The sequence below is a fragment of the Heliconius melpomene genome, chromosome 13 (assembly GCF_056956725.1).
Source record: "Heliconius melpomene rosina isolate 202511_hmr_F chromosome 13, ASM5695672v1, whole genome shotgun sequence".
Lineage (NCBI taxonomy): Eukaryota > Metazoa > Arthropoda > Insecta > Lepidoptera > Nymphalidae > Heliconius > Heliconius melpomene.
Genome location: NC_140401.1, coordinates 2,816,477 through 2,835,881, shown reverse-complemented (window position 1 = coordinate 2,835,881; position 19,405 = coordinate 2,816,477). Strand labels below are relative to the sequence as shown.

Below are 19,405 nucleotides of genomic sequence, written 5' to 3'. Positions count from 1 at the left end.
CCGCACACAGTAGGGAGGAATCTAGTGTAAAGACACTTCGTTCCCCACTTTCCATCGAAATCTGGAGGCATTGCGTGTTGAGTGGCGGAACTTTGCAAACGCCACTCTTGGCCTCGACCAGAGCGAAGAAATGAAAATATAAATTTAAATTAATATTTCATTTCCTTGAGTGCCCCTGCGCCACTACAATAAAATTTCTATATGTCGCGCACCAATATTACCCGTCCTTAAGAAACTTACTGCTTGGACGATTTACCTAAATGGATATACCAGAAATAAAAAAACATCATAATAGAGGTAAGATTTGATTTAGAAATAAAACACATAATAACTTTTAACTCCCATTTTATAAAGCAACATACAATACAACGATCGCAATCGTTACTGCTAAACAGCTACACTCACGCTACAGTACTCGCTAAGTATAATATCATAGAAAAATAGCAAAATATCACTTCATACATTAAAATAATTATATTAATATATTAAAAAGAAATGTCAAGGAATGTTAAATTAGTTAATGTTTAATACAACGTAAACTTTAAGCGATATTTACTAGGCCGGTAGTATTATTATATGTACTAAAAAAAATATAATAAAAAAGTTTGGCAAAATATATTGACTATATAAACTTTTTTTCCATTTCAAGAGATTTCTTTCTTTGTCAATTTAATATTTAAAAAAAAATATTCAAAAACTAAAAGTATAAATATCTAAAGTAAATAAAGTTTAAAAATAACTGTTTAGAAAATAATATATAAACTTCAACTTTTTTAAAACCAAATGCCAAACTATTTTATACTATAAGTGCTATAGTCAAATCACAGAATGAATATAATATTATTAGATGTATATTTAGATTTATAATCTGTACTATTAATTATAAAATATATATTTTAAATTATATATAATGCTCAATACTTAACTAGCACTAGTAATTTAGTTAAAGTAATAGTCAAAACTAAGCTAAGCCTAATATCAATATGAAGTAATCTAAAACCACTACTTACATAAATATAAATGTCTTTCATATACTTTTAAAGCCTAACTGAGATATTAATAATATAACTGTAATGTCTGTCTGTTATATTTCACAACCCACTCAGGTGTGATTTAATCATAATTAATGCACCGGCCTAAAATAACGTTTTTTAATATATTACTTCACCAAAGTACGAGAAAACTTTTACTTGTTTTAGAAATAATAAAAGTTTATATAAGATTTAATTAAGAATACAAAAATTAAATAAAATTTAATACGATAAAGAAAGGTATAAATTTTTTAAAACAATATTTTTAATACATTAAAATTTGTGAAGTAATATACAATTAAAAAAATAAATATGTAATGGTAAATCTATACAAAATATAATAAAACAATCGGTTTAGCATCACACACACGTATATCGAATAGCTTTTATTAAAAATATCGATGCAATACTTATCTAATTCGGATGGAAGCGAACATTTGGCGAATTTGGCATATAAGAGTATTTGAATCATATAGAAGCAAATATATTTTTTTTTTTCAAAATGGACTTATTGATAGGGTTTTTGCATTAACAAGTGGTTATTTTATTTTCCACAAACAACTTAAAATTTCTCGATTATGGTGGATGTTGAAAAATTATAGAAATTAGAACGAAAACTGGTTTCCTTTAATTTTCCAAATATTGTTCTGATTGGAGATTGCTTTACTTGCTTCTATATGATTCATGTATTTATATATATGTATAAGGAAAAATTATATATTGATATTGTTATAGATATGTACTACTATGAATTTGACTCGGCCGTTCATGAAAATAGGAAAATCGAATATTTTTTTTTAATTTTTCGCACTAAATTATAATAATTTTAGTTACATTCAGTGAAGAGTTAAAATTTGAGTTTTTGTATATATGAAAGCATAACTGAGTGATGGACAATAAATGAAACCAGTATAAAGACATTAAAATATTATCAATTATATTGTAATTATATTTAAAAAAAAACTTTATTTTGAAATTAAAACTTCACTGAATGTTTCTTATATTTTCAATATAATATAATGAAAAAGTTTATAAGTAACTATTGAGAATATTAGTATTTTTTTAAACTGTTAAAAGCCGAGCCAAATATATGTAAAGCTGGTTACGCTTAAGCTTTCTAATACAATAACATCTTGTATCTTGCTAAATAATCTAAATATGTATTCAATTTTCATTTAGTTTCGACTGAAACAAAAATAGCTACAAAAATAGAAATATACTTAACTACTTTTATCTTTACAATAGCAAATTTTAGTAGATATTGAAGAATTTTGCTGAACTCCATGTTTCTTACATGATTTTAATGAAAATGGCAGATTGCTAACAAAATATAGGAGAATATAAAATATAATAAGCAAAGATATAAATACGTCATATAAATATAGGTACTAACTACTAATGGATATCAAAATTTGATTATTTCAAATTCAATCCTTTATTATAAGTTTAAGAACATAATAGATAAAGAATATAAATAATAAATTATAAATAAAAAATAATATTAACATATATTTTGACTAACAAGTCAGTATCGTACAATAGATTACTTTTGAACTAACTTATTATAAATATACATGTAATGGCAGTTCTGGCAAAATTGTTCAATGACCTTTGGCAAAGAGTAATGAAACAGAAGTACCGGAGCGTCACAAAGTACGTAGAGTTAGACGAAAAGAGCGAGCGCAAATAAACCCATTAATAGGGATTGAGTCAAAGCGTTGGCCGAATTTGGTAGACCCTTCATTGATTTTGGATCCTGGAATCAGAAAATATTTTTTTTATTTATTATTTTCTATAGCTTAATGTTGTTTCTAGCTTATTGCAGGGTAGGCAGAGAGAACCTACTGTCAAAACAGTCCGATGCCCACAAATCACTTAATTTTCGAGACATTGCGTACTGCGTATCGGAACTTAACGCCACGCTTTACTTCATTCTTCTCGTTACCAGAGCGGAAAAAAGAAAATAATTCCCTGTGATGGTCGAGTTTACAGTCAGACTCATGACGGCCTGGAATGTCCCTTAAGAAAGATATAATTTATTTTATTTAAGTACTATTTTGGGCCGTCAATCATGAAAAATCTGTATTTGGTAATTGTAACGATATAATATGCATATGAATTACCCTACAATTGTTAAAGAAAATAAATGAATATAAGTTTACGTCATAATGTAAGTCTTCAAGGACAATAAATATTTTTGGATAAGTAATACATTAAACAAAAACGTAGTATAAATATCGATGAATATTTATATAGTAGGTAAGTCCTAAACAATAGACTGCTTATGATGGAAGTCTAATTCGTTCATTTTCTTGGATTGAATGAAAAAATGTAATTATTAAAAATGAAATATACTACTAGGACTATAATATAAAAAATAACGACATGCGATACTATAGCGAAATAGTAAAAACAAAAAACTACCAACAATGCTTTAAGCACTTTTATAATATTGAAAACATATAACATAATTTCTTTTAATTTCTACTTATACGGTATTCTTAAGTAGGCTACTATTAAAAAAAAACAAAATAAAAAAGCTTTTATTAAAAATGTAACTAACTTCAATATCATTAATTAATTAATTGTGCATTGTTTTATAAAAAAAATAAACTACTAAAGCAAGTTCCTAAACTTACTGTATCCCTCCTCATATTGTCTTCTTCTACTTCCTAATAAAAATATTTATATAATTAATATTACTAATACATTTCCGTCCATTTTATTACAATAATACAATTAATATTTTTTTCTTCAACGAAAAAGAACTTCATAATATCCTATACATATTCATCGGAAACATTTGTCTAACGATATGTTAGAAATTAATTGAGATATGTTAGAAATTATTGTCGCATATTGCTATATGCGGGAATTGGCAGTCAAAGAATTCTAATGAACAAATACGATCTCGGAAATGATGTTTTAATAAAAAAACATAATTTCCGTTCGGAAATGTTAAAATGGAAAATTGTTCATTTTCAGAAAATTTAGTGTCAAGATAAAAACACTGCGTTCTCCGTTTTTCGATGGAATTCGCAACACTCTCAATAATGCATTGCATCACGCACTGTATGTACTGTGCGACTCGAACTCACAACCATCGCGCTTACACTTGAACATAGTCCTCTAATATTTAACTTATTATTATTACAACAATTTAGTCAACTTACAGACAATTCCTTGCACGGTGTAGATTTCCTCGCGTATTTGAATAGAGACTCTACGATGTTGGCCGAGGTGGGCGCGGAGCATGTTTCTAGGGCTCCAACTATGCATGTTTGCAGGTCGGCGAATTGTTTGCACTCTTTATCCTGTGAATATAAAGAGAAAATGACCTTTCTAACTTTTCTAGATAAATTAACGTAGCGGGATTAAAACCCCCGCCCCTTGGAAACCATCCAAGCGCTTTTACCACTGAGCCATACGTTGTCATCAAGCTATGTGTAGATAAATATGTTTTTGTTGTAAGGTTATTCCTTATTTTTAATTTCTTTTTTTTTATTTTAACACTTAAATAAACAAAATTCAATCGTAATAAGCCGTAGCTTTAATTGGCGAGATGTATATATTTACAGTAGTATTATAATTTTAATTTTTGACACCGCTTTATATTATGCAATCTGAATATGTCAATTATGTAAAAAGTCCTTGGTCAATATTTCAGAGTTATATGAAAAATGAAAAAAAAAAGGAAAAATATTCTATCTTACATAATGTATTGTTTTTATTTATAGTTTCATTTCAAAAAAAAAAGAATGCGCGCTTTACATGTACGCCTACGACTCATCTAATTGGCATTATATAATAAAAAATATATCACTTACATAATAACATAGCGTGCATATAAATAATATTATTTATTGTATAAACATTAGCCAGTTATGTGCATAACTTACTAATTGAATTAAATTCTGCTTCAATAATAACCGGTTATGTTCTCTGCCAGTTGACACGTAACTCGTAAGTCAATTAAGAAAAAATGGAAATTAATAGTTAGACATTGGATCTTGAAGGTTGTAGAAAAAAAAACCTTGAAAAATTAGATGTACCTGAGCAAGACGCTTGTGACATTTTATATTTATTAATCCTGATTGTTTTATGTATCGACTGCACTCAGTGTAGTTATTAAAATATATTTCGTCTCACAGAAATATGTATCAATTAAAAACAAAAAACATATTTTAATCTACAAAGAAAACCTTACTTAGGCCTTTATATTTATTAATTTTCATATCGATCTTGAGATACCGTTTTCATTCATGTAATTTATGAACGGAAACTACATCTCAAGATCGATGGCAGACTTGAGTGCGGTCTATAAATACGGGCCCTAGAGTTAAGAGGCTCCGTTTCCCACTTTTCGCCGAATGAAAATATAAAATGAGTAATTTCCTTGAGTGGGAATCAAACTCACTATCGTCGCGTTTATAGGCCCCTGTACCATTTCGCCACTACACATTATTAAAATAAATTTGAATACACTGAAAATAAAAAAAATGAATATATGCACACTAACCCCAAACTTAATTTCGGGAATGTTATCTAGCGACAACTTTTGGGTATCCACGTTCATCTCCGACACAAAGGTGCTGTTTAAACAATTTTCAATTTCCACCTTCTTCTCCTTGAAGCATTCCGGTCCGTTCTCCGATATGAATACTAATGGAAAAGAGAAATAAATCATAATTTATACTTATTTTTTTAAGGTCGAGTAAAATTTTATGTGGTACAATGTAATGGGAAAATATTATAAAGTTAAATTAATATCATTTTTTTTATTTTCTTTTCAATATTTTAAATTTTTTAACAAATTCACTGAAAACTGTAGAAAAAAATAAAATAAAAATATAATAATGAGTTATTAAATTAAAAAAACTTAAAAATAAAAAGTAATAACAGAAAAGACAACAATATATTGAGAAACCAGTGTTAAGAAACTTCAATCGCAACTATCTGCCTTTTATATTCAAAGAATGATAAGACACTCCGTCTTCCCACCTTCCATAGCGTGTTAAGTGGAACTCAACGCCGCCCTTTGGCCTTGATACTAGAGCCAAGAAATTAAAATAGTAATAAATAATAATCTTAATAGTAGTCACACTCTTGGGCCCCTGCGAAGGCCTCGACCACGAGGAATGTTCGAGTTAATTAGTGTCACTGCGCAACGATCGGAACAATAAAGTAGTTTCGAATCGTGTAATATGTACATATATTAGTTAATAGACTACATTCAAATTTCAATTCTTAGTATTGAATATTTATTATAATTGAAAATGTATTTCAAATTAATACTTTTGAAATACTTAAATAACTTTTCAAATCATCGTTTTTACATTTATAATAAAAAATATTTTTTATTTTTTTTTACTTTTTATATGGTCGTAGTGGATAGCAAGTTTAGTTTTCTAACAAAGGAACTAAATCACTATTTCTTATCTAATCTATGAATACTTAGTCTATTATTTTAGGTGCACCAAAAATCATTTTCGAAGATACCACATATACAGACATATGAGACATCGATTCACAATAAAGATATATTTAGTCGACCTCGTCCGACCCTCGCATAAATGGGACACATAAAGACAAAATAAAGGCAGAATTTATATAACATGGTACAAGGTAAGCCCATTGTGCTCTATTTCTCGAGTAATTTCCAACTATTTCCACAAAATGCGGTACTCACGTTTATATTCATACATTTTCTTTAGGTTTTCTCATAACTATAATTTAGTTAACTTCGACTGTTTCTTTTATCGTGAATATGTCGGAATATGCTGCTATTAGAATGAAAGAAACCTAGCTTTTTTCTTTTAATCCTGATTTTATTATGAAAGAAGCAAAATAATCTTTTTCAATATTCTATAATAGTTCCTCATAAATTGACACTTTTTAAATGAAATCTTTAGGTAAGTCTTAGGTTCTGTGATAAGTCTTTACAAAGAATACGTATTCACACTTAGTACATTGATTTCTTTCGCCACAAGATATATCTCTCAAGATCCACCTCTGTCAGGATGGCAAGTTGCGATCAAAATGCTATATGTTAAGTAGGTATAATATATAAATATTATTACAATTAAATATTCAGCCAAAAAAATTTTGAAAAGATTATCTATATATATAAAATCGAAAGGTCACTCACTCATCACGAAATCTCAGAAACTACATGTGCTAGGAATCTCAAATTTTGCATAGGAGTTATTTATAGGACGTAGGTGCTCGCTAATGCGGGAATTTGTAATATTCGACTTCTAAGGGGTTGTTTTTGGGATTTAAAGTTTGTATGAAACTTCGTTACTACAAATGCTAGGAGTCTGAAGTCACTTATAGGACGTAGGTACTCATGGAGACAGAAATTAATAATAACGTAGTTCACGCAGGCGAAGCCGCGAGCGGGCCGCTAGTAAATTATAAAAACTTACGGGCAATTCTATCGCCCTCCTTAAAACATATGAAGTCAGCCATTTGTTCGGTTATGTTATAAACAGTTCTAAGATTCTTTTGTTCTTCTACGGAGAAGCAAGTCTTGACTGTTTCCGTTAAGTTACGGAAACACGACTTAAATGACGGCGTTTTGTCACAGTATCTGAAATAGAAATTATTTTTAACATTTGTAAGCGGTATTCCACACTTAGGAAAAATTTATCTACTAGCGGGATTTGAACCCGCGCTTCATTAAAGTCCAACACATGCTAAGTTCAAATTTTTATACGTTTCGTTAATAAGTATTTTATATTTATACTCCCTTATGATTTATTACTTTTTGGGGCTTTAATTTACATAATGTTATTAAATTTGATACGCCAAATATTGATTGAAATATCATTGACGAGAAATATTATAAAATTTAAAATATAAACTTTCCCACATTTTATTGCAATAATCATTTCAACCATGTGTCAATGACACGTTTATCGTAATTAAATAAACCCCATCAAGTAAATTATTAAAGAAAAAAATAAGATAAAAGTTATATATAAAAAAATTATGTCTATACTTTATTTTTAGCGTTTCTTTTATTATATCTGAAGATTCTCTTTAATAAAGTACAATAATCTATGTCATATATAGATAATTTATAATAAGCTTGAGAGAGAGAATGCCGGAAAGCAGAGAATGTCGGAAAAACTACACTTTCCGCCCACATTCAAAACAATGAGTGTCATAACTCAACGCCGCGGTTTGCCTTCCTAGAGCGAGGAAATGAAAGTAATACATCCGTCCTCCCTCTCGAGTGGAGATCGAACCCATAATCATCCCTTAAATTCAGACGCTGTCCCATTGCGCAGTCTCTTAAATAACGTTATTTATGAGAATTAACTTCATAAGAATTAAATAATAATTTAGTTATCTTACTTCTTAAAGACTTCATCCACACGGCCGTTGGGCTTAGCATCTTCTATCTCTTTTTCTAACTGCAAAGGATCCACCAGCTCTTTCAAACATTCCATAAATCCTAAAAATGCTTTCTGTAACAATATTAAAAACTTAATATTAGAAACTTAATAAATTAGGTATCATGCGTATGAAACGTTCATATTAAGAATGGAATATTTTATAATATTAATTTATATAATAACTAAATCTACGTTGTTTGCGTAGTTGACATTACTTATTAATAAGAAATATGTAAATAAGTTTTAATAACATATAGATCGAAATAAAATAGAAATAACAACTGCCAAATCGACAATTTCCACAAACTGCGATTCCCACTTGAGGAAATTAAATATTTTATATTTTAATTTCTTCGCTCTGGTAACAATGCAAAGCGCGGCGTTGAGTTCCTCTTATCAACACGCAATGCCTCCAGTATTCGGTGGAAATTGGAACAGAGTGTCCTAACACTAGGTTTCCTCTGCCTATCCACAAACTTACAAAATAAAATAGGAATATCGATGAATCTCTAAAGGCTTCTCTACAAAACGAAAGAACCTGTTTTGCTCGTCTCTCAGTGAGTTAACAAGAATTTCACTTATATAGAAAATAATGGAATCTATTTTTTAGAATTTTGCAAGCATATTAAGGTATCATGTTTCTTCAGTAATGCGTCATTGTACTCTACTTTCCGCTAATATAGCATGTATTGCGTTTTTAGAAGTGAAAACGAATGCCGTATGTTATCTAACCAGACCGGGGTAAGACCTTCGTGATAAATTTGAATTTATATTATTGTTATCGGTTTACGTGAATTAAAATAGATAGTGCGTATACGCATGTACCTATGTATTATTACTAGCGGATGCGCGCAGCTTCGCTTGCGTATTTAGGGGGAATTCTAATAACCCATGAAACATGTGTTCAATGAAATATTTTTAAGTCTAAATTTCAAATTTTATAAAAATCGGTGGCGATTTAAAGATTTTTCCATACAAACTTTCAACCCCTTATTTGCACCCTTAGGCGGTGAATTCTAGAAAACCATGAAACACATGTTTAATTAAATATTTTTAAGAGTCTAAATATCAAATTTTATAAAATTCGGTGGCGATTTAAGAATTTTTCCATACAAACTTTCAACCCCTTATTTGCACCCTTAGGGGGAGAATTCTAGAAAACTATGAAACACGTATTCAATTAAATACTTTTAAAAATCTAAATTTCAAATTTTATACGAATCGGTGCCGATTTAAATTTTTTTCCATACAAACTTTGAACCCTTATTTCACCCCTTTAGGGTTAAAATTTTTCAAAATCCCTTCTTAGTGGATGTCCAGATTACGAAAGTAAAAATCTGTCCAAATTCCACGTTTCTACGCACAGCGGTTACGGCTGTGCGTGCGTCTTACCTCAGTCAGTGAGGACAAGTCCTTTTATATATATAGATTAATAAACTAAATAGGTATTTATATGGTTTTTTTTTTGTTAAAAAAATAACCTTTCTAGATGGGCGTAGGTATACAGTTAATTTATCTATTAATATATCCTAGTCTATACATTTCAGTTGTGAAATATATAGGACAAAACGGTCTTAAATAAAATACTCAAGGTAACTAACCTAACCTGACATGTAAGTATTTAAGAAAAACGTATTTGAAATAAATTTATTTTTAATAAAAAATCGATGAATTTAAATGTTTTCGCAAGTCTTAAAAGTTGAATAATATTTTTAAATATTAAAAATGAAACCTTAGTTATGTAGTGTAGTGGAAAAATGGATAATAAAAAATAAAATATATTATCCGGGACTTTTATTTGGGGTTTAGAAACGAATATAATTTTTATTACAATATATAAGCCAAAAAGACATAAATCGAATCGTCGTCTGAATTAAATAAGAATTATAAACGCTACAGGTTGTGGGTTCGATTGCCACTAGAAGTAATTAAATATTTAATATTTTCATATTTGCTCTGGTAACGAGGCAATGCCTCCAGAATTCGGCAAAAAGTTTGGAACGTGAAAAGTGTCTTAATGGTTAAGGAATGGTAAAGCTAAAAAAGTGACATTTTTGTTTCTTAAATGGTCCAAAAATCAACGTAATTTATCCATTATCTTCGTTGAAATAACACATTAATCTATATCGAAAATAGATTTATTTTTTTATCGCGGGAATTAAAAGTTGATAACATTTGCCCTTCACATATATTATGAGTAGATATTTTTAAAAACGATATTTAAGTATACATATAATAAATACTTTTACCTACAGAAAATTATTTCTTAGTGTAATAACTTTTTAAAAATAAAGAAATATTAGATATGTAAATAAGTTCACTCTGCTAGAACTTTCGAAATATATTTAAAAGTTGTAAAATAGGAAGTATTAAAACATTAAAATAAAAACATAAATTGCAAGGTTTACATTATACATATGTTTTCTTTAATTAAATCGAAACATAGTACAGCTATGCATAGTGTAACAATATCTAAAAATAATCATTTCTTATTTACACTTTTACAGTAGTCAACAATATATGAAATAGAACACACCTACAAGGAGAGGCACCAAATTACTTGACAGCACTAAGCTAACATACATTAACTTATTAATTGGCCTACTTGTATTGTGTAGACTAGACATCTCCATATATAGTATTTAATGAGAAAAATAATTAATTTGATCTACACATACCATAATTAATTGTAATTAATTACAATTGTCGTTGGCTAATTGAGATAATTATTACATTGACTAGCATTCTATGCTTAAAGTTAAAATTAAAAGAACTCCTGTCAAGTTTACCAAAATTTTGTTCGAAGGTGGATATTTGGACATAGCAAAAATAGAACAAAAACGTGGCTCTCAGGTAAAGTTCTCAGGTATGCCCTTGAAATCAATCTAAATTCATACTTTGTTTCGAATTTTTTTTTAAACTGTAATTTATAATTTTCTTCATCATCATTCATTATAGTTCCTTTAATGCATCGTTATGTCATATAATGATATTTGTGCATCTTAAACTATTTATAGAATGTAGAACGTAAAATATATATTTTTTGCAAATAAGAAAAAAAAAGTTGTTACTTTTGCGAAGATTTTTTTGCAGAAGAATTAAGAAACTTCTAACAAAATTATAAACTGTGACTGGAGGAAAAGAATAGAACTAAAACCTAATAACATATATCTTCTGATAACTGACGCGGTAAATGCAAGACGATAAAAAAAGGATAAATTATACATTTAAATAAGCCCAAAACTTCTTTAACTTTTAGATATACGAGTAATTCCCAAATATGAATAATATTCCATTTACCTATACGTAAATATATATTTATGTTGCATTTGGGATAATATGCTAAGGTCGTACAAAGCCAGTTCTGATGAGAGCATTTGGACCGGAGCCAACGCCACCCCACTAGGTTTATCTGAGAAGTGTAGGTACGAGTGTATACGTCGTTCATTTTGCAGACCTTTGTACTCTTTAATACTATATATTTTATTTTTACGTATTTTGAAACAATAACTATTGTTCTAGTTGACATTACAAATACATCAAATTCTGTATATTTCTAGACAGAAAAAAAAACATTTATTTTATTTTCCTTATATAGACGTTTAGGATTAAAAACATCGAAATCCTTTTACCTGAAGTAGCAGGAAAACCGTACTGTCTTGGAGGTATTTAAGAGTGTTAACGATCTTATTACAATACTTAAGGCAAATAAATGGGGAAGGAAAATTTATTAGTATTTAAAATTTTTGTATTGACGTCAATTACTAAGACAAGATATTTTTCTACTAATATTGTGTGAAACTTGGTATGTTTGGATATTTGTTAGCCAATCACGCTACGTCGACCTTCGATGAACGGATTTGGGAAGTCCATTAATTTATTTACACACGATATTTTTATTCTGTCAAATCATATAACGATTTAATTAAAAATATTATTTTCAGTATTTTTTAAATCTATATATATAAAATCGAAAGGTCACTCACTCATCACGAAATCTCAGAAACTACATGTGCTAGGAATCTAAAATTTTGCATAGGAGTTACTTATAGGACGTAGGTGCTCGCTAAGACGGAAATTTTCAATATTCGACTCCTAAGGGGTTGTTTTTGGGGTGGAAAGTTTGTATAAAACTTCGTTACTAATAAATGCTAGGGGTCTCAAATTTTGCATGGACGTCATTTATAAGACGTAGGTACTCATGGAGACAGAAATTAATAATAACATAGATCACGAGGGCGAAGCTGCGGGCGGGCCGCTAGTGTAATATAAAATTAAAATAATAAAAATCTGTTGAATAAATATAAATAAATACTTATATAAAATGTAGCATACGTATTTCGTCAAGTAAGTATCGAAGCAAAACAAATTGCGACATTAACGTGGCAAAACATAATGTCATCGACCTCTGGTCTGCTATGTATCTTACAAGCGAAACTTCTGTAGGTATTAGCAGTTCTCCATCGCGTAAATTATAATTTTTAAGTAAAAGTATGAATCCATCATGGCGCAGTTGTCAAGTTCTGATTGTAACGCGATGTTTGTGGGTTCAACCTCCTGGATGTTCAGTTCCATTGTTAAAACAAAGCGCGGCCTTTAGTTCCGCCGTTAACACACAATGCTTTGAAATCTGACGTGATCAGTGACATAAGATTATCACTGCCTAACCCGCTGTGCGTGATAGAACGTAAGGAAAGAAATTAACAAATATTAAAATAATATAATTATATGAACAAATTTATAATACAAAAAAACCTAATTTAAGCAATAAAAACCCAATTAGCCATTGTCTGCTATCGTTACAGTTAGCTTATATGACAGATCTATTATTATTTTTGTATTTATCGCAACAAAGAAAAGGCAGTATCAAACAGTACGCCAGGAAGTTAACGGTAAATTATTAGATAGTAGTAAAACATGGACTAACATTTTTATACTGTTAGTTTTAACGAGTGTTCCGTACGTATACGTAACGTAACAAAACAAAGTAATATAAGTTTATATTTAGTCTACCTGTAATAGAAGGTTCATTTAATAATTCACAACTTAAATATTACTATACTAATATACAAGAAACATACCTACAAAAAAGTCATACTTGTACTTTGGAACCGACATTCTTTGCGTAAATCAAAATTAATTTCGTAATACAAGGTTGATAAAACTGATTAAACTTTATCAAAATTGAGCCAAATTATAATCAATTCGACGAGATTACTTGTATTTTAACGATAAAATTATGCGTCATTTAAGCTGTTTATGTAGTTTACGATTACAAGGCTTACGATTTCCAGGAGCACCTATATGACTGTTTCTGTCTGCTTCACGTTGTATCCTGAACAAAGCAGGATAGTTCGATTGAATTTGGGAACCTAGTCTTGAGTCTCCGTTCGACACCTTAGTTCCCCACTTTCCGCCGAATTATGGAGGCATTGCCTGTTGAGTGGCGGAATTCAACGCCGCGCTTTCTTGACACCAGAGCGTAGAAATAAGAATATTAAATATTTCATTTCCTGGACTAGGAATAAAACCCAGAATCAGTCGTATTCAGAGTCGCACGCTTGTGCCCCTGTGCCATAAGTTGCCTCATAAGTTTGTTTAGAAAATTACCTTTTACACGTTGGAATTTCACTTTATTAGAAAAGGTAAGATCTAGTGGTTTCTTATATAAGGCTTCGCTAACGTAAGCATTTGTAAATTATGCAAGTAAATAGCAAAAACCCATAACGCGCATCCATCAAGTTAAATATCGTCATCTGAACTCGTTTGTAATAGACATTTAGAAAGTCTTCTATAACTTATAATATTAAAATGGTATTTTAATATAAGAAGTATAAATATTTTTATGGTAAAAAAATAATTATTATAAAATTTTAAATGACAAAACCCTTAAAAATCGTCCATCGACCATCTTTTTCTTAAAATTAAGTTAACTAATTAGTATTTGTTACAGAAACGAATATAACTGAAGCTAAAATATTGCCAAAAATGAGGAAGTCTCCCAAAGGTCAGTATGACGTACTTCAGCTTTAAGATTTGTATACTTATAGATATAGGTACATATCTCATATCTTACGTTGAACTTGACAAACGCCTGACCTAAAGACACTGCCTCGTAGAAAAAAGCTTAACCTTCAAAGTCTTTTACCTTAACTAAAAAATGTCGTCAACATGTCGACAACGAGTATGTGTAATGTGGTACAGTGATTCGTTGTAATCGCGGGAGGTGTGGGTTCGTTTCCATTCGGTTAAATATTTGTATTAATATTATTGCTTAACCGTCAAATGTCTTTATAAATGGATGAACAGTGGAAGACGGAGTGTTTTGATATAAGAAGGAGAAACGTAAAGCTAAAAAAGTAATACACACATACACGAAGTAAATATGTACACGTATTACCTACTACGTATGTATGTACGTGTTTGACAGGTTAAACTACGTTAATTTCTAATCTCACATTTAATATTCAGATTTAGTCTTGAGGTTTTGGTGTTAGTTTGTTTTTATAATGATATATAAATGATAATATAAATTTAATGTTAGCCAGTCGTGGCGCAACGATTGTAGGTTCGATTCCCACTCGGGGAAAATATTTAATAATTGCACGGGTAACGACGTAAAGTAAAAAAATTATCTATTGGATCATACAAATTAATGTGAGTAGGTCTATTTACAGCAGGTGGTCTTATATTGAAACAGACACGAGTTTTCCGCTGCCCGGGAAGACGAGAGGACAAAGCGTCTTGTGAATCACAATGACTTTACGAGGAAACAGCATTGAAAATTTATTTTTTGTCATGGCCTTAAGAAATAATGTCATACGGTAAGTGGTAGGTGTCATTATAACCGTAATGTACTTCCCCTAACGATGACACAATATAAGTTGGTAAAGGTTTTTATAATTTTTTGCTTAATAAGCCCACATCATGGATTTGTTGGATATGTACGTAAAAAAAAACAATTCGGAAGATAACTTCATATAATTTATGAGGCCATCGAAAAACAATTGGGAAATTTATAATAACACTCAATACTTAGTTGTAGTTTTAAACGAAACGAATAATGATTTAATAAAATATTTTTAATTTATGAAGCTGTCTTTCAAGAAAAGTGTCATCTAATTAATATAAAAATAGAAAGCTATTTTTTTTACTTTCACGCTGTATACCGAATACAGTAATATATGCAGAGCGAACCTTGGTAGACACTACGTTCCCTACTTTCCGTCCGTTGAGTGGCGGAACTCAACCCAGCGTTGAATATAAAATAATGAATATTTCTTTGAATATAAAAAGTGCAGAACAAATAATAAAAAATGAGAGTAGTTTCTCTATCTGCCACGCGAAATGCAGATGTGTGAAGAAAAAAGTTATTTAACCCGAAAACAATTAAAAAAATATCGATCTTGTATGGGGTTGTTTTTAACATTAAGCAGAATTTAAATTAATATATTTAATAATATTTAAAAATCAGAAGTTTGCATGTCGTCCTTACTCTTTAATATATCGAGTTACTGTTTCCTGGCCAAGATATAATTACACACTAACTTTGCATGTATAGAACACATGTCTTCAAAACTGAGAGTTCATTAAAACCGGTCCGATGACCCGTTTCCCAGCATTTGCCATTTTTATTAAAAAGAGCAAGTTCAATATAATTTTGGGCCAATACATGTTTTGGTATTTTAATGACTTATGAAGTATGCACAAAATACGTACATATAACATTTAAAAAAATAATGATATATCATAAAAGTAATATTTGTTTTTCGAGTTAATTAATCCAAGTAAGATCTTGTAAGGAGAATGTAAAATATACATAACTTTATGTTATTATATATATATATATATATATATATATATATATATATATATACATATAACATATATTACATACATATATTTAATTTTTCTATTTTACAGCTTCACGCTGTATTCCGTACATAGCACTACGGACTACGGACTAGTGGACTAGTGTTAAGACACTCCGCTTCCCTCCGAAGTCTGTATTGTGTGTTCAGTGGCGGAATTCAACGCCGCACTTTACCTCGACACCATAGCAGAGAAGTGAAAATATTTAAAATTTCAATTCTTCGAGTCCCTGCGCCACGCCTGTCCTTTAAATTTATAATAATAATTAATAAATAACTAAAGCCTAATATATTTCTTTGTCATTTTGAATAACCTGTAATTTACTGACAAGGCTATTTTACTTCTAAACTATTTTACTACTGAACCACCAACATATTTGTGATGCTTCTTTATTACATAAATCTTCTATAACTTCATCATTTCAAAAACTTACTTCTAAAAGTACTTCTTTAATTTAAAAAAAAAGCATTTTTTTTACTTTAAAGCTAATTCAGGTATAATTTACCAGTTCTTTAAAAGTATGCTATATCTTGAAGGTATTGGGACTTGTGGGAATCCCCGACTTTCAGTTTTGCAGACATAAGCCATTGCACAGGAAGTCACACAGATTTTGTCCCACTACACATAATCATAAAAATAACAATAAGAGTTTCAAAGCTTCTCTTCTAAGAAAGTTATGGTGTGCATAAACTTTAATTGGTTTTAAGAGTGTCGATTTAGATTATATCGTAATTTATTAGTAATTTTATCATTTTAAATATACATAACAAAAAGTTTATTATATCATTTTATATTTTACACATTTTTTACTTTTCTGCACTGAACTAGCTGGGTAAAAAGAAAAAACCTAATAACAGAATAGTCCATTCTCTATTTGCCTCTAAAATTTAAAACAAACATGTTCAAAGCCACAATTAATATTTTCATAGTAGTAGACTAATATTAATGAATACTTTAATTATCTCAAGTGATCCCAGGGTATAACATTCAATTAAAAAAATGAATTACTACCTTATTTTCCATATAACTGGTAACATGATGTTGATAATAAATGAATCATAAGATTAATAGATACAATAGCATGGAAGTGGAAAACTTGTTTGCAATTAAATGAACAAGAATACAAGAATCTAAGAAATAACATAAATGTTTTGTAAATTATATATTTCTAAATAAGTTTCTGTCAAGAAATACCATTGACTTGGGGTCAATGTTGAGATTCTATTATTTAATGCAAGCATACATATTTTTTTTTATTTATTTGACTTTGGTTTGCTAGTGGTTATTACCTTTTTAAATGAGTAATATTAAGAGTACAATATAGTAACAATAATATATGGCCCTTTCAAAGCAAACACAGCATGCATATATTAAATGAGCATCCATTTGAATTTATATACTTAATATAAAAGATACATTCTTACCTCCTTACATGAGTGATATAAGTGATGGCGGGAGATAGGAATTAGAATTAGAATTGGAGAGAGTAATTAACAATAGAATACCTTTAAAGTCAGTAGCAAATTATTGTACATTTATAATATGATAAATCACACATAATAAGCATTAAACATATATATTTTTCGTATAGTTTTTTATTTGTAAATCATTCTGAGGTAGTGATTGGATATTATTCATTATCAAATACTTATTTGAAAGTTGTCTTATGAAATATGACACATTTTAATTGCAGGAAATAACTATGCATGCACAAAACAATTAATGTGGTGTAATGCATTTTTTAACATTCTTGGATAAATAGACTCTTAAAACACAACACACTTGTGAGTTTGGTACCCATTTGGGGGAATTCAGTTTTATTGCCTCTCTGCCTGTTAACAACAGGATGGCATTAAGTTCTACCATTCAATATGCATTAGCTCTAAAATTAGGCATTAAGTCAGAAGCAGAGTATCTTAACACTCAGTTTACCCTGCTATGGGTTATAATGTAAAAAAAGAATAAAACATTTACCTCACTGGATTGATAGGCCTCAGGGCCACCATTATCTTCACATTTCTTCTTAAATACTTTCATAGACTTATTTGTCAGTTCTGTTACTTGTTTTTCATCAACTTTGCCTTGCAATTCAGGAGGCAAATTGTTTATGGCGTCCGAGAGTGATGGTTCACTTTGGGCCCAAGCCATTCCTAAAATAATTCGAAATATTTGAAATTATTTATTAATTGAGTCAATTTTATATTTTATTTTTTTAGTTAAGTAAATATTTATTTCATATAATATGAAATGTGCCTAATAAAACAAAGACCATTAAGTTTTTGTCTTAAATATCATTAATATTTACGTAAGAAAAATAAGTATCAACAATTATGTTAATGATATTTTTCTGTTGTACTTATATTTATACAATTATAAAAATAATGTCAGAAACAAAGTAAAAGTCACATTTTTTTTACTTTTATTTAATTGTTAATACAAACTTTATCAAATGAATCTGTTGTTAACGGAAGTAGCACTAGTTTTTTGAACTATGAACCTTTGGTATCTAAGTTGAATCAGTAATGGTTACGAAAATCATTGTCGCAGTATATCCGATTTTATTTTATATTTAAATTTTAATTGATATGTATATTTAAGCATTACCCCAATAATACATAGTTAAATTTAAAACACGTTTAAGTTCGATTATATTTTAATTTGACAAAAAAGAAACTTACCAATGCATACAACGAATATAATGTATTTTAGAGCCATGTTGTGATTTCTACAGGTCGGTTGCTGTAAATATTATACACACAAAATGGAAAAAACCAAAAGTAGCTAAACAAAAACCGGTTTCGTATTACATTAATGCACGAAATATAGAATACCGCGCGCGCGACCACTGCAGCACTTTCGAGTTACGACAGAACTGAATGATGACTAAGACTGAACAATAATTTCGATTCCGTTTAGCGAGTTAGCGACTGTTGAACGTTCGGCAACGTTTTCGTTCATTCTGTATTGCCATGTAGATTGCATTATTGTTTATTTGCTTATGGTAATATTGAATGAATCAAATTATATTTTTACACAAAAAATATGTTTCCATAATATTATATAACATAAGTTTTATTTAGCAGAAACAAGATTATTGTA

The 19,405-nt window shown here is 29.4% G+C and overlaps 1 protein-coding gene across 2 annotated transcripts; it reads right to left on the bottom strand.

The window, feature by feature from the left end:
- Positions 1-328: 328 nt before the first annotated feature.
- LOC146532465 (27 kDa hemolymph protein-like) lies at positions 329-19,191 on the bottom strand. Of its 2 annotated transcripts, XM_085195943.1 has the most exons (8): positions 18,985-19,186; positions 18,281-18,456; positions 8,394-8,506; positions 7,460-7,623; positions 5,551-5,693; positions 4,205-4,345; positions 3,671-3,703; positions 329-2,787 (listed from the first exon to the last, which is right to left on the bottom strand). In XM_085195943.1, the coding sequence occupies exons 1-8, from the start codon at positions 19,019-19,021 to the stop codon at positions 2,695-2,697; spliced, it is 900 nt and encodes a 299-aa protein (XP_085052069.1). In that variant the 5' UTR covers positions 19,022-19,186; the 3' UTR covers positions 329-2,694. The 2 variants fall into 2 exon arrangements, with proteins under 2 accessions (XP_085052069.1, XP_085052070.1); XM_085195944.1 differs by lacking the exon at positions 3,671-3,703 and having other exon boundaries at positions 18,985-19,191.
- Between the last annotated feature and the right edge of the window lie 214 nt (positions 19,192-19,405).